The 17455-nt window shown below is 41.6% G+C and overlaps 1 protein-coding gene across 1 annotated transcript; it reads left to right on the top strand.

The window, feature by feature from the left end:
• The first annotated feature begins 7251 nt into the window (after positions 1-7251).
• Positions 7252-7896, top strand: LOC121781985 (auxin-responsive protein SAUR76-like). Its single transcript, XM_042179681.1, has one exon. The coding sequence runs from the start codon at positions 7261-7263 to the stop codon at positions 7687-7689; it is 429 nt and encodes a 142-aa protein (XP_042035615.1). The 5' UTR covers positions 7252-7260; the 3' UTR covers positions 7690-7896.
• Positions 7897-17455: the final 9559 nt, after the last annotated feature.

Below are 17455 nucleotides of genomic sequence, written 5' to 3'. Positions count from 1 at the left end.
CATGACACAAATCCGTCTTATTATGACCCAACAAAAACGAGGAGGCATTCCAGATCGTGGCCATTAATCTCCAAATCTAACGGTCCATATATGGTCTGTATTTCTATAGTTAGTGACTTCTTTTGGTAGATGAAAACCCTATATATATATATATAGTATTCCGGTTCAACCAATGATTCGACCTGTGAACCGGTTGAACCAGTGAACCAGTAACGATGCCGGTTCGCTTGCCTGTCTGGTTTTTAAAACATTGGTAATATAGGAGTACGAAGAAAGTTCACGTTATCAGGGTCATGACTCCTCATGCCAATAGACCATAGTGAACGAACACCCTATACAAATAATAAATCAATAAAAAGCGAACTTCTTAGAAAAATAGTTAATTTGTGAATTCAAATGCCTTTTTCTAAAAGCAAATCAACTCAAAGTCATTTTTGGGCTCGACCCAAACCTAGGTAATTAAGGGCTTAACCCGAACTCGAGTCATTCTGGGTCTGACCCAAACCTAGGTCATTTGGGGCTGCCCCAAACCTGACTCCTATATCATGTGTTGAAATCGTCGTCCACATATTAGTTTGATGTGGATTGCTTTGGGTTAAACTCACATGGATATATTGTGTTTTCAACTTTCTTTATTCTCCGATATGGTGCGAGTTTTTGCCGCTCCATTATTATAATTAGTAGCTATAGAAAAAATAACAATGAATTAATAAAATTAGTCAATTAGTGCTGTCCACACTGTTGGCACTAGACCCGATCAAAGCAGTTTGACCTGGTCGTACAAATAAAAGTATTTTTAATTTTTTAAACTTAAATAACGTAGAATCAATCTAGGATCGAGTAGATGATCTTGAGGTATTCAATTTTTTCTGAACTGATTCCTGATAAGTGAGAAATAATGGACTGAAATATGTCACAATAATATGGAGTTGTGAGATTAATCAACATATGCATTGCTCAATTATACATTGGACATGTATACCAAAAGTGACAAATGAACAAACATATGTGGTTTGACATGTAGTTTGTCCATATGTGTACATTGATCAGATAGTTCAGATACGCTCCTCGAGCGAACAATGACGTTAGAAAAGTCTAGTTATATCTGTCCAAGTTCATGCTCTATGGTAGAAGTTTGTAACGTTGTTACACTGCATAAACTCTGCACCTTTAAGTATGATAGTCGTCTTATACATTCTCTGCACCTTATTTTACATGCATAATCTCTCTCCCTTCATTTCATTAGTTAAAGCTCTATCCACGCTAACATCCAAGTATGCCGGAGCTCAGTTGTCAGTGGTGTTGTTACAATTGAGACCAAGCCATTTGATCTTTAAAGACGATACGCCAAGAGAGCACTACTGGGGCATATCTTGTCTTCCGGAAAGAAGGCTTCTCGACTCAGTTGAACAGTACTCGCTCCGGTCCCCATTTAAAGTCTCATATTTGACCGGTGCAAGTTTTAAAAAATTGTTTGGCTTTCTTAGTAAAAGTGAGTAGAAAATGAAGTTAGTAGAATGTGGATCATACTTTTAAATATTAATTTTGTAATAAAATATGAGTGAGAATGAATTAATGGAATGTAAGGTTCACTACTAAAAATGGTAAAAATAAAATGAGATAGTTATTGAGGATGGTACAAATAAGAAAATATGGAACATTTAATGGGTACGAGTTGGAGTACGATTTCTATCGTTTTATTTGTAATTCAATTGTTTAGTTCCATTTCTTGTCTTCATCACTTTTCTTTGGATTGTATTTTAGATTATAAAAAGCCAGACAATTTATCACTTATACTTCATCCGTCCGCGAATAGGAGTCTTGTTTTTCCATTTTGATATGTCTGTCAAAAGGAGTCCCGATTCATAATTATCATAAATGGTAAAGAGATCCAACATTCCACCAACTCATTCCACTCACATATCATTTAAAACTAATATATACAAATGAGACTCATATTCCACTAACTTTCTTCCAACCACTTTTCATCACATTTATTAAAACTCGTGTGTCAGATAGAAATGAGACTCCTATTCGCGAACGGAGGGAGTATTATTTACAACAACATTCTCCAGCTCAACCCCTGATTATTAAAGTGTGTATTTACATAATTCATTAATCCTATTTAAGATTTTATGGATAGTTTAGTACTTACACATTTCACATATGATGAAAATTCTTTGAATTTATCCATTAATATTCATTGATATTAGTATTGTTTTTACTCATATCAGATATGTGAAAGGGCAAATGTCATCGAATTGTATACCTGATTTAATAAATACCTCATTTTCTTTTTTAGAATATTTCACTTTATATCACACATTTTTAAACATATAAACATCACTTTTTCAGTTTTTTCCATCTCTTTTACATTATTCTCATCAATTACTCATAAAATAACATTATTTAACATTTCGTACTGAACTAAAAAGGCTTAGAGCATCCGCAATGGGCGGACGATTGCACGCCCGATGGCGCGCATCGTCCGCGCCATCCACCATCCGCACCCATTGCGGGTGCGTGCCATAGGGTGCGGACGATAGTCGCGCCCTATACTTCGGTCGCGGAGGATAGCACGGATGATGGCCATCGTCCGCGCCATCGTCCGCCGCATTGCGGCTGTCGTGGACGATGGCCGCAGACGATGGTCATCGTCCGCGCCATCGTCCGCCCCATTATGGAGGTCGCGGACGATCGACTCGGACGATGGCACGCGGTTTTGATTTTCTATTTAAATCTCGTTTCTCATTCAGTTGTGCATACAAACATATCGACTATCTCTTTACATATTCTCTCTCTACATCCAACCAAAATGAATCTCGGCGACGACACTAATAGTTCTAGTTCATCTGAATCCGGTGGTTCGCTTGACGAAGCATTAGATGCAGCCGTTGAAGAGGCCATGGCGGCATGCTATGCGCAAATGCAGCGCGAGAAGGAGGCGGCGGCCGCGGCGGCGGCAGCGGCAGCGGCGGCTGAGCAAGTCCATTGGCCTATTCGACATAGGTCGTATGTCCGACGCGACCACCAGGAAGCTCACAGACGTCTGGTTGAAGACTATTTTTCCGATCAACCGCGATGGGGCCCGACTGTTTTCCGCCGCCGGTTTAGAATGTCGAGGTACCTTTTTCTCAGCATTGTTCGTACATTGTCTTCACGTGATGAATACTTCACGTTTCGGGAGGACGGCATCGGGAAACCCGGCCTTACACCATTGCAAAAGTGCACGACTGCTATTCGTCAGTTGGCATACGGCACCACGACGGACCTTTTTGATGAGTACCTACACTGTGGGGAGACTACAGGCCGCGAGTGTCTGAAGAGCTTTTGTCGGGGGATAGTAGAGGCCTATGGCGACACATATTTGCGCAAGCCGACAACCACTGATTGCCAGGGTCTGATGCAGATGCACGAGAGGGCGCACGGGTTTCCCGGGATGCTCGGGAGCATCGACTGTATGCACTGGGAGTGGAAGAATTGTCCGACGGCGTGGAGAGGCCAATTCACAAGTGGATACAAGGGCAGCCACCCGACGATGATCCTCGAAGCCGTCGCTGACCATCGGCTCTGGATCTGGCATGCTTACTTCGGCGTAGCCGGGTCGAACAACGACATCAACGTCCTCAACTCGTCCACCCTCTTCACCGACCAATGTAACGGCAACGGCCCGGCCATCGAGTTCACTACCAACATACGCCAATACCATATGGGGTACTACTTGGCCGATGGCATCTACCCACGGTGGCCAGTTTTCCTAAAGACGGTCAGCTGCCCAATTGGTGAGAAGAGGGTTTTATTTGCGCAAAAGCAGGAGGCGGCGCGTAAGGATGTCGAGCGGGCATTTGGGGCGCTCCAATCACTGTGGGCAATTGTGAAAGGGCCGACTCGTTTCTGGTACAAGGAAGTCATCGCTGATGTCATATATGCGTGCATAATAATGCACAACATGATAGTCGAGAGTGAAGGCGGAAGCATCACCGACTGGAATGAAGACGACCGTGCATCTAGCTCTTCCGGCGCATCGACCGACACACCCGATAGAGGGTTACCGTTAGGCTTCGAAGAGGTTCTATTTAGACAGACCTCAATGCGCAACCAACATGAGCATGGGCAGCTCATGAGTGACATGATTGAAGAAGTGTGGGCTTGTAACCGCCGTCGCTGAGTTTGCGTTTTTTTTAATTCGCATTGTAATGTATTAATTTTTATTAAATGAAATGAAGTTTATGAAATTCGTATTTTAATGTATTATTTTTTTTAAATTAGTATGGATTTTGTAAATATTAAAAAAATGATGACGTGGCGCGCTATAGAGCGCGCCTTAGGGCGCCCCACTGCAGGTGGGGAGGTAGGAGGATAAAACTGCTGACGTGGCGCGCCATTGCTAATGCCCTTAACTTAGAGTGGAATAGAGGTAGTACGTGTTTACAATCGAATTGAGATGGTGGGTTACATACTAGGATGCATTGAAGAACATGGTCCCCTAATTAATTTGCTTCTCAAAGATGACAGAAACAAAGTTTCAGTTCTGCTGCATGTTGTCTGTTTGCGGCCTTCAGCCCAACTTTTTGTCTTATACTTCACACACACCTTCCCACCAACGAATTTGTGATATCTGTCAAATAGAGTTTAGAATTTATTATGGATCTAACAGCTCTATTTTAACTGCATCCCATGCGTTTATTTCTCTAATATTTTAAACAAATAAAATTTGAAGCTAATTACTACTACCTCCATTCCAACTCCAAAGTCCAACCTAACTGAGACGAATAAAAAAAATAAGTAAGAGAAGAATAATATAGAAGAAAGTCTTCAATTATTTATCGTATTTTTTTTAAATGACTGTAAAAATGGAACGTCTTGCTTAAGCCGAGACGGAAGTAGTAATTAATAATATTCCAATCAATTGGCTGTATCTCAGGCCAGTTATCAATGCCCATACTCAATTATTGCATTTTTTTCAAATTTCCATTGTTTTACATACTAATAAATGAAATTTAATCAAATAATTACTTTCGAAATAACTTTAAAAATAGAGTGAAGGGCTCAGCTTATCATCACAGCATTCCTTCCCCTCAATTATATTTATTATCTTAATTGATAATAAAAATTAGCGGATTGTCAAATGTTTTATCACACTCTAGGTCAAGCACAAAAGTATTAAGGATTAATACATCTAATACTAACCTTGATCAAATTATAAAAGGGTTAACTCATTTAATTCACGAAATTTAGTCATATTATGCTCAAACTCTTAATATTTCAAAAATGTCGTCTTTTGGCAATGTTCGAAATTACGTGTTTTAATACAATAAGTATTTTTAATTTTTCATTCTTATTTTAAAAAAGAAACGTCGTTTTTACCTCACTCAAAGCTGTCGTTTTATGTACAAGTATAACAATTGAGAGAAATTGAAACTTCTTAATCTAATATTTTAATTTCAAACCCATTATAAAATAACCGCCCCCCACTCCTTTGTATCGAAGACGACTATTGAAGTTTTTATTCTTGACAAACGACTATTTAATTGATACAAACGAGTAGTAGTTGATATTCCTATATATATTATATTCCTCTAATTAAAGAAAAACAAAGAGAAAACAATGGTAGTTACCGTCTGTTGGGGCTTAGTCTAGAAAGGAATGGGTGTACATGTATGAAAAGTAGCTCATAATATTAAAATATAATGACGAAATAGAGGATAAACATATTTATTTATGAGATCCAGAAATTGGTGCACATGTCTGTCGCTTTCACTAACCATATTTAACATCCCAATCATATTATTTGAGATTAGTAAATTAATATAGGAACAATGGCATACCATATTTTACTCGTTAATTTAGTGTTTGAACTTTGAAGTAGTGCCTTTTAATATATTTTAGTTGATAAAACTACACTTTTCGAAGTGATGATCTAATTATGGTCAGAGGCTACTAAATTTGTTGTTGGGGGTTTTCTAAATTTGATAAACTTTCTCATTTTATTTACTTGTTTGGGCGAAAAACTTTTTATGCTTCCATTACTTTCAAAGATGGTAACGCTAATTACATAGTATTTGAATTATTAGAAGCTTAATACAACTAAGTAACCTATTAGTATTAGATTGAGAAAATATTGGTTTTTTTGTTTATAAGTAACACTTTATAAGGAAAGAGTAGTCCAAACTTTTTACTAAGTTAATGTGAGAAGATATATAGGACAGTAGAGGTGTGATCAAATACAAACTCTCTAAAATACAAACTATACAAACTATGTCACCGGAGTGTACAAATTCTGTCACCGGAGTGTACAAATTATGTCAACGGACTGTACAAATTCTGTCACCGGGGGTCGATGTCAACGGAATGTACAAATTATGTTACCGGGGGATGTACGGAGTGTACAAATTCTGTCGACGGGGGTGTCCAAATTCTGATTTTTCGATGTCAAAATGTTGACATTAGAAAAATCTCTTATATTAACCGTTGATTAATTGTATTAAGTGAGTATGATTAAAGTTTGTATAGTTTGTATTTTAGAGAGTTTGTATTTTATCATACCTCTAGGACAGTATAACTTATTAATTACTAACAAATAAATCATCATTGAAATGCCTTGTAAAGGGAAATGAGTCCAATCAAGATATGATGTCTCGAACATTCATTGAAATACAAAATGAATTATAAATATTTATTTATATTTATATATTCTAACACCCAGATTCAATTGAGAAATTTAAAATTTATCAGTACATTGGGTCTACTAATAAATATCACATTAATAAAATTTTAAGCTATAAATATTACAAATGTAAATTAATAGTGAAATAGTATTACTTTCCCCGTCCCATAAAAATAAAAATATTTTCCTTTTTTTCCATCCTAAAAAATATCTCATTTTTATTTATGGAAAATTCTTCTAAACTCATTATCTATATACATCAATTTATTTAGAACTAATACCACAAGAATCCACTATTAAACACAGATAATAATGTGGATCTTCCCATTCATTAACACTATTTTAACTATATTTCTTTTTATCTTTCTTACTTTACCAATTATGTATTAATTTCTGTGCTATCTTAAATATCCTTATTTTTTTTATGACGAAGTAAGTATTCATTATGAATTGATCTAATTTGTCAAAAAGAAAAAAAAAAGTGAGATTCAAATAATTGTTTATGGTAGCAAAAGTCCTAGCCACGACTACTTGGCTCTCTCATTTAGGAGTATGAAAATGAAAGTGCAGTCGCATTCAAGCCTATATAATATATGTGCCCCCAACATTTCATAATCAAATCTCCACACACCTTTTTTCACAATCAAACAATGGCGAAGCTCACCAAAATCAAATCCGTCCTCAAAAAAATGCAATCCTTCAAGCTCGGTCGCGCCGCCCCCTCCTCCATTGCCGCCGCCGACACCTACCGCTCCTTCGACTCCTCCGCCGACGCCAGGGACCTCCACCCGGTCTACGTCGGAAAATCGCGCCGCCGCTACCTCCTCCCGGCCGAGGTCCTCGACAATCCGATCTTCCGCCAGCTCGTCCAGCGCCGCCTCGGCACCGACGACGACGACTACTCCGACTCCGTCGTCATCGCCTGCGAGGTAGTTCTGTTCGAGCACCTTCTCTGGATGATGGAAAATGCCGATCCTCAGCCGGAATCGCTCAACGAACTCGTCGAATTTTACGCCTGCTGAAGATCAATTCGATCCCGGAGTAGTGATTGTGTGCGGTCAATTTCATGGCCTTGTGTATAGATGCACAAATCCCTAATTTGATTTTTTTCCCCCTTTGCAATGATAATAATGAGATGATGAATGGCGGTTTTGAATCGATTAATCCGATTTTACGCGCCTAATCATGTAATTTTCTGTTTTGCAATTGATTTTGCTAATTCTTCATAATCTCATTTGTCATTTTAATAAAGAGTAGATTCATTAAATCTAGATTATGAGATTGAAAGCGGAAAAGGTAAAAAGGCCGAAACTCAAAAAAATTGTTGTTGGATGATGGAGTACGTACTAAACAAGCCCAACAGCAGTAAAGCCCATCAGCCTAAAGCCCAAGAAAGAGTATCAGTTCGGCATGACTAAAGAGTATCAGAGTTCAGTTCGGCACGACCAAAGAGTTCGGCCCCAGCCTACAGCTCGGTAAAAGCCAACCAATCAAACTCTGCTCTCAGGTCGGCATCAAGCTCTACTCTCAGATCGGCAAAAGCTGCTCGGCAATAATTCAGCAGTTCGGTCTCAGTATTCGACCGAACTAGGAGATAGTGGACTCATGCAGGATTTCCACCTCCACTACACCCACGATCTATTTAGTGGTGTCAAGCAGTCTTTAACTCATGCAGGATAGTGGACCCATGCAAGATCGCCACGATCTCCACGACATCCACTGCCTAGTAAATAGTGCTGCATGCCACGATCTTGGTTCAATGTATAAATAGAACCTAGATCAGATAGATAAGGTTAAGTTCTAAGAAGCTCTCTAGAGATAAAAGATCAAATAGCAAGTCTGTATTGTAAGCTGTAAGAAAACAGATCAAGCAATACAACTCTGCCCTCTTTTCTTCCCGTGGACGTAGATTTACCTCAGTAAATCGAACCACGTAAAATCTCTGTGTCGTGATCTGCATTTTCCTGCATTCATCACCATCAAAAATTCGCGGATTCATCACTGGCGCCGTCTGTGGGAAAACAGAGAACCAAATTTGTGATAAAGCGAATTTTTGACCCTTTTTCCACCCCCAAAAAAAAAATGCATACCAGATCACATAACACCCGTAATACCGTTCGTGATAACCGTGAGGAAGCTAGTCCAGCTCGCAGGTCTGAAAAACGGCCTCGGGAGACATCTACCTCCGGTTCTCACGAAGAAGGAACAAGCCACTCCAGGAGTCATCGCACCGAGTCTTCCCAGCAGCCCGATTTAAATGAAGCTGTCAAGCTGTTCTTGGCCGAAAAGCAGGAGGAGTTCTTAACCTTCCTGCAGAAGAGCCAACAGCCGGAGAAGACAACGGCGGATTCTCCCTCCTCATCTAGACATGAAAGTCACTACCGCAGTAGTGACGTGTCTTCCAGGAAAAAGAATCCTCAACCCCGACATGTTCCTGTTCCTCCTCGGTACCGGAACCACAGGAGAACTCCATCTCCTCCGTACCGAAGAAATATCGGGTTCGCCATGTACGGAGCATTAAAGACTCCGTTCTCGGACGATATCACCCGAACTCCTTTGCCGCGGAACTACCGGACACCGTCAATGACTTATGACGGGCTAGTGGATCCTCATGACTTCTTGGGACGCTATCAGTATAATATGGCGAACCAGGGTCTCAATGAGGTCCATATGTGCAAGCTGTTCCCCGAGCTGCTCATCGGGAACGCCAGAAGGTGTTTCGACAGCCTTCCTCAAGGCAGCATTAGATCCTACCGAGATCTAATGGATGCTTTCCACAGGAGGTTCTTTCAGAAAGCGGAAGCCCGGATCACTTCGGCTCAGCTGCTTTCTATACGTCAAGGTCGCGACGAAAAGATCAGCGACTTCATGACGAGATTCCACAAGGAATGCCTACAAGTAGATGATCTCAATGATCTACTTGTCATTTCGGCATTCCAAAATGGAATCCTGCCCGGAGCTCTCTACAGAAAGCTCGTGGAATGCAGTCCGCAAACAGCTCAAGAGATGTGGGACATTGCGGACCAGTTCTCCCGTGCCGATGAGGCAGACCGTCGAAAACGGTCTTTAGACAGCTCATCTAGAGGAGACGAAAAGAAGCCCGATCATAGCGATCAGAGGCTTCCTCGCCGAACTCCTTTTGAAAGAATTCAAAGGGCACCGGTACAAGGCAGATTGGGGCCACGTCTCAATCCTGAGAAGCCGCCCGCTCAGTTCGTACCCTTAAACAAGTCAAGAGCGGAAATTTTCGAACTACATTCCGATATGTTCGAAAAACCAAGGCGGATGACGAAATCGGCCGCGCGCCGACCTCAGGATCAATATTGCTCCTTCCATCAAGACTACGGTCACGATACCGAGGAGTGCCAACATTTGGCTGCAGGTATTGATGCCCTTGTGAAAGCAGGGACGTTAAAAAAATACCAAAGCAAGCAGCCGAAAAGGAACAAAAAGCAGGGAGGTGCGAACTGCGCTCCTCAGGATCCGAAAAGGCAACGGGATCCCGAAGACGATAACGAGCCGCAATATGATGGAGTAATCCTAACTATTGACGCTCTCCCTGCCGGGAAGACTAAATCGTCTCTGAAGTCAATAGAGCAGAAAAAGGCTTTTGACGAGCTCAAAAGTTATTTAGCCGAGCTTCCAATTCTCTCTGCTCCAACAGATGCCGAAGTGATTTTCTTATACTTAGCGGCATCCGATCAAACCATTAGCGCGGTGCTTGTACGAGAAGAAGGCCTAAAGCAGTTTCCCATCTACTTTACAAGCCGAGCATTAAGAGGTCCAGAAACAAGGTATCAACCTCTGGAAAAATTGCTCTGGCGTTAGTAAATGCAGCAAGGAGACTGCGGCCATACTTCTATGCTCACAAGGTATGCGTCTTAACTGATCTGCCTCTTCGGCAAGTGTTGACCAAGCCAGAAGCATCAGGCAGAATCGCCAAATGGGCCATAGAGCTGGGAGAACACTCAATCGAGTACCTACCTCGGAAAGCCATCAAGGGACAAGCCTTGGCAGATTTTCTTGCAGAGGCCAAGTTCGATCAAGCAATCCCTGTCATTGCCGAACAGAAAAATTCTGCCAATGCCGAACTAGCACAGCCCTTGGAATCCGAAGTAGAGCCGCCGGACTGCTGGAGCGGATTCGTAGATGGAGCTTCGAATAAAACGGGAAGTGGAGCTGGTATTCTGCTTATCGCTCCCGATGGACACGAGGTAACCTATTCACTTCGGTTCTCATTCCCAACCACTAATAACGAAGCCGAATACGAAGCCCTCCTTGCCGGACTCCAGCTAGCGCAAAGTCTATGTATCAAGTCTCTCAAAATCCATTGTGATTCACAAGTCATAGTGAATCACATGTTGGGTACAAGTGAAGCCCGTGATGAGAGGATGAAGAAGTATTTGGACAAAGCGCAAAGCATCAGCCGAAGTTTCTCCTATTTTCGGATAATCCGCATTCCCAGAGCGGAAAATAGCCGAGCAGATACCTTAAGTAAGTTGGCCTCAGATCCGAGCTCAAAGGCGGAAGAATTAATGCATCGAAGCATTGATGAAGCCGAGGTACATTCAGTATCCAGCTCGCCGAACTGGATGACGCCGATCTTGCAGTATCTGGATCAAGGACAATTGCCCGAGGATAAGAGAGAAGCTCGGAAGATCACGTGCCGAGCACTTCGGTACGAACTTCATGAAGGAGTCCTCTTTAGAAAGTCTTACCTCCAGCCGTTATTGCGGTGCGTAGGACCAGAAGAGACGGACTACATCCTCAGAGAAGTTCATGAAGGATCGTGCGGTAGCCACATCGGAGCCAGAGCTTTAGCTAAAAAAAGTTCTGAGATGGGGATATTATTGGCCAACCATGGTACAAGAGCCAGTGCAGCTCGTCAAGAAGTGTACGAAGTGCCAAATTCATGCAAATGTCCCAAGGATGCCGCAGACCGATCTATACACTATACAAAGCCCTTGGCCTTTCATGCAATGGGGCATAGACATAGTGGGACCACTTCCTCAAGCTCCTCGGCAAATGAAATTCCTTATCGTTGCCGTGGACTACTTCACGAAGTGGGTGGAGGCTGAACCATTAGCTGCGATAACGAGCTCAAAGGCATTGGACTTCGTCTGGAAGAACATAGTGTGCCGATTTGGCATACCCCACATCCTCATCTCGGATAACGGGACTCAGTTCACCGACAAGACGTTCAAGAATTGGTGCCAAGAGCTGAATATTCAACAGCGGTTCACTTCGGTCTCTCATCCACAAGCAAACGGACAAACGGAGGTAACAAATCGTATCCTGGTGAAAGGGTTAAAAGCTCGGTTAGAACAAGCCAAAGGACAATGGGTAGAAAATCTCTCTCAAGTCCTATGGTCCTACCGAACTACACCCACAACCTCCAGCGGTGATGAAACTCCGTACAGTCTTGTGTACGGCACTGAAGCCGTGATTCCGGTGGAGATCGGCATGCCCAGTCCCCGAACCCTAAACTTCTCAGCAGAAATGAATGACGACGGACTGAGAGCCGAGCTAGATCTTGCCGAAGAAAGAAGAGAATTGGCATGCATAAAAGCAGCCAAGTACAAGGAGCAAGTAGCCCGGTATTACAACCAAAGGGTGAAGAAGCTGCAATTTCAAGTGGGAGATCTCGTCTTGAGAAACAACGAAGTAAGCCGAGCAGAAAAGCTGGGCAAGCTCGAACCCACATGGGAAGGTCCGTATCGGGTGTCAGAAGTCCTCGGCAAAGGGTCTTACAAATTGGCTCACATGTCAGGAAAACAGGTACCCCGAACATGGCACATTTCCAACCTCAAGAAGTTCCATTTGTAAGAGACAGTCCGGTCAGTCAGTCTTGAGTCCTGTTCGGTCAATGTGCTTTCTTTGGTTTGCTTGGTCTTTGTTTGTCTCTGTGCGTTTTTGTCTCTAAGTGCTTTTTATTTGTCTAGGTGTGTTTTGTCTGTCTATGTGCGTGTCGTCTCTTACAAATGTTACTGAGGTATCTTGTTCTTCGAAGGCTGATCCCCTTCTTAGAACATATACAAGCCAACGATTGTGAGTCAAAGCTTCTAAAGAGGATACAAGACCACAATTCAGCTTAAACAAGCAGTTCGTCTAAAACGAGCTGCAATAAGCCAACGATTGTGAGTCAAAGCTTCTAAAGAGGATACAAGACCACAATTCCGCTTAAGAAACAAGCACTTCGTCTGAAACGAACTGCAATAAGCCAACGATTGTGAAGTCCAAGCTTCTAAAGAGGATACAAGACCACAATTCAGCTTAAGAATCAAGCACTTCGTCTGAAACGAACTGCAACAAAAGTCCGATTCACGCGATAAAACTTGCCTGAATTAGGACAAGGGAAAGTCCGATCCACGCGATAAAACTCGCCGAATTAGGACAAGGGAAAGTCCGATCCCCAAATTAGGACAACGGAAAGTCTGATCCGAGCGATAAAACTCGCCAAATTAGGACACAAACCAAGTCCGGTCAAAGAAGAGTTCACTTCATAAGACCGAAGACAAACATCAACTTACCCCGTACCTTTATCCAGAATGCCGAAGTGATTCACTTCGCTTTTCGGGGGGGGTAGTGATGGAGTACGTACTAAACAAGCCCAACAGCAGTAAAGCCCATCAGCCTAAAGCCCAAGAAAGAGTATCAGTTCGGCATGACTAAAGAGTATCAGAGTTCAGTTCGGCACGACCAAAGAGTTCGGCCCCAGCCTACAGCTCGGTAAAAGCCAACCAATCAAACTCTGCTCTCAGGTCGGCATCAAGCTCTACTCTCAGATCGGCAAAAGCTGCTCGGCAATAATTCAGCAGTTCGGTCTCAGTATTCGACCGAACTAGGAGATAGTGGACTCATGCAGGATTTCCACCTCCACTACACCCACGATCTATTTAGTGGTGTCAAGCAGTCTTTAACTCATGCAGGATAGTGGACCCATGCAAGATTGCCACGATCTCCACGACATCCACTGCCTAGTAAATAGTGCTGCATGCCACGATCTTGGTTCAATGTATAAATAGAACCTAGATCAGATAGATAGGGTAAAGTTCTGTTAAGTTCTAAAGAAATTCTCTAGAGATAAAACCATCATATAGCAAGTCTGTATTGTAAGCTGTAGAAAACAGATCAAGCAATACAACTCTGCCCTCTTTTCTTCCCGTGGACGTAGATTTACCTCAGTAAATCGAACCACGTAAATCTCTGTGTCGTGATCTGCATTTTCCTGCATTCTTCACCGTCAAAAATTCGCGGATTCATCATTGGACAATACTATGTTTAAGTAACTATAGCATATTATGTTTAGCAAATTATGTATTTTCTCCTTGCCGCATAATATGAACATTTTTCATTTTGGTTTGTCTCAATCAAAATGACTATTTACTAAAAATGAAAACACTTTTATCTATAGTTTATTCACTTTCTCTTAATTTACTCTCTCCACTTCACACATAAAATAAAGTTGCATAAATTTTCGTGCCGCCCAAGAAGGGGTTATCTTCCTTGGGACGGAGAGAGTAGTATAAATTATACTCACTTTGTCCCACAAGAATATGCACTTTTGGTTATACGCATGTTTTAGTGTATAGTTGGTAAAACAAAAAGAGGTAGAAAAAAAGTAATTAAAGTATTCTTAGTGGAGAATTTGTCTCACCCCGATAGAGAAAAAAAAAAGAATTTTCAAAATTAGAAAGTGTATATTTTATAGGATGGACTAAAAAGGAGAGAATGCGTATTCTTGTATAATAGATGAAGTAATTTAATTACTTTCGTAATGCTGCTACAAATTAATACTAATGGTGAAGATAAAAAACTATACTGCTATTTCTTATACCTAAAATTTCCCATGGTGATATTAATTCTAATTGGATGTCAATTGGTCCATTATTATTAGGGAAAATTATCAAATAAATAATGAAGAATAGATAAATTATAGTATTTCTTTTAAGAGATAGTAAATTCTAGTATATCAACGTACCCAATGCTTAATATTAAGTTTAACTGATTCTAAAGACTGGCTTAATTCTCTTGACCGCGAAAATTGTTTCGACTGTTATTTTCACTATTGGTATGAGTCATTGATACTCCATTAGGTGCCTTGCTTTATTTTCTTATGGTTTTTTCCACTAGAATTTGCCACAATGGTCGCCAAGACGAAATTGAAAATGAAATCCATAAGATAAAAAAATTATATTCTCTCAGTCTAGTACTTCCTTCATCCCACACAAGTCCATCATTTTTATTTAATATGTCCCAATTAAGATGTCAATTTTCTATATTCAGTAATAAATCCACCTCTACTCTTTTTTTATTAAAATATTCAATAATATTTCTTTCTACTCACTTTATCTAACAATTCCTCATAAATCCCATGAGGGAGTACAAAATATAAACAAGAACCAAAATCGTGGTAAGCTGATAAGTCGTATTCTAGGTCTAGGTTACGGGTCAGTATGATGTGCATAATTGAATAATATCTGCAAAATTAGTTGCTTAAGCGTGCAGGGTAAGCGTTCTAACCAGTAGGCAGAGTTTCAGACACTTCAATTGAAAAGGGCGTCAGGACGATTACGTACTGACCAGTATACATGCAAAAATGGCTCGAGATGGATAAGGAGGATAGCTTGGACTGCTCAATCACAATTAAGGACAAAGAAGTCATTTCACCGCAAGGTCTTACCCTAAAAATCAAGGGTAAGCCTCCCTATAAAAGGAAGCCACTTGGAGAGAGAAGGGAGGATTCATCATCATCACTTTTAGGAGAGTTCTCTCGGAGTTTAGTCTTTCAGCCCAGTCCAGAATCTCGTTCCTCGCCACTGCCATGGTCACTTGAAGATCTAGATGTTCCCGGAGTTCCACATCGTCCGTTCCAGCTAGCAAGACCGTAGCTTAGAGATTTCATCGCCCGGAGTGGCAAAACACTTTTATTCGCTTTCGTAGTTTAATTTACTTGCTTTCTTTACGTTGGATCTTTGTTGCTTTTAGATATTTTTTGCTTTTGAAGTACTTGTTGAAGATCTGAACGTGTTTATGCTATGAAGTTGATTTCCGTTTCGGTTATTGTGTTGATTTATTTTCCTTCCTATTCCGCCTAGTTAGCTTAGATCTAAGGTTCCTTGGTGTTTTAAGTGCTGAATCTTTTCTTTCCTTGTTTCCGTCGCAATTTCCTTAGTTAAACGTGGAACTGTTCGATCGGGAGTGAATCGCTGCATGTGAAGTTTAGTTTGAGTGCGTTTCATTTCCTGTTGACCAGTACGCGGAGTTGCAGTTTCTGTGTTTTGATTTCAGATTGGGTGTTCTTATTTGTGGATCTGTGTTCGCGAATTGATAAACTGTGTTTCTGTGTTGAATCTGGAATTATTTTCTGATTTTAGTTTGTGTTGTTGAAGAAGATGATGTCCAAGTCTAATGTTGGGGACCACTTTGCTTTTTAGATGCTTTTTTGCTTTTTGTCTTTTACTTTTTAGTTATAACATGCAGATCCGTCAGCCTAGTCACCATGACTACCACTACCCTCTGAATATTCTGTCTAGCCCAAAATAGAATCCCGTACCTTCCAAATATTTTCTGTTACAAAAATGTCTCCCCATTTCCACGTACACAGCTGCACCTCTACCCTACTTTCCCCATTCTAGTCAGTAGGAAATTACCTTTAAGTTCTTGCCTAGGTAGAGACTCAACCCGAGCGTGGTAGCTAACCAAACCATCCAGAATATCACCACAATAGTTTTAACGCACCATCTCTGTGGGATTCGACCCTTACCACCACTATACTGATCAGTAGGAGTGGGTTGAGGAATTTTTGAAACCAGGGTCTAGGCTTAGTTAGGATCTCTATCCTGACCAGTAGGATATATCCTTGCTTGAACGACACCTAAGCGCCCTGAACACCAACACCGTTTCAAATGGCGCCGTTGCCGGGGATGGATGGCGTTACTAGTTACTTTTGTGTGTAATACTTTGGCGTATATATTGTGCATAATCTTCTTTTTCTTTTCTTTTCATTTCAGTTTATGAGAAGCAGTTCGGCTCCTGACCAGGGGAGACCGAAGATACTTCAGCGAGGATCTATACTCGTAACCACTCGTTCTGGCCTGTCGACCACCTTGTCTGACCTAGGCACGAGTAGTGACGAAGAGAAGGGCACCATAGAGGGACCGATACCAGAAGAGATACCACGGTTGGAAGGCAACCCAAGGGAAATGGCCAACCAGGGAGATGAGGACCCGGAGATCGGGACGCTGAACGCGCACACTGAAGGAGAACCCCCGCAGGCCATAGTCGTTACTCCAGGGCAAACCGCCTGCGATGTGAAGCCTCATGTGATCGCGATCCTGCCTACGTACTGTGGGAAGAGCTACGAAGGGCCGTATGAGTTTCTTCATGAGTTTTGCAAAATTTGTAGGGCGCAGAGGAGACCAGCAGGAGCAACTGAGGATGATTATAGGCTGAAGGCTTTGCCATTTGTGCTCAAGGGGGAAGCTAACACTTGGTTCATGCGCCTGCCCCCAACTCTATTGAGACTTGGGCCGATTTCAAGTCAGCATTTCTGGGCGAGTTTTTTTCCGTCATCCAAGACAAGCGCGCTGAAGAGGGAAATAACTAATGTGAAGCAAGGGTATGATGAGCCCTTGAGTGATTATTGGGCAAGATACATGGGTCTTTTGGAATCATGTCCCAACCATCGCATGGCGGACATTGAAGTACATCATACTTTCTACGAAGGCATGAACGCGGTAACCAAGGACCTGGCAAATTCATCGTCAGGAGGAAGCTTCACGCAAT

This window comes from Salvia splendens, chromosome 20 (genome assembly GCF_004379255.2).
Source record: "Salvia splendens isolate huo1 chromosome 20, SspV2, whole genome shotgun sequence".
Taxonomy (NCBI): domain Eukaryota; kingdom Viridiplantae; phylum Streptophyta; class Magnoliopsida; order Lamiales; family Lamiaceae; genus Salvia; species Salvia splendens.
The sequence above is the reverse complement of the archived record's forward strand: the minus strand, read 5'-3'. Positions and strand labels throughout refer to the sequence as shown.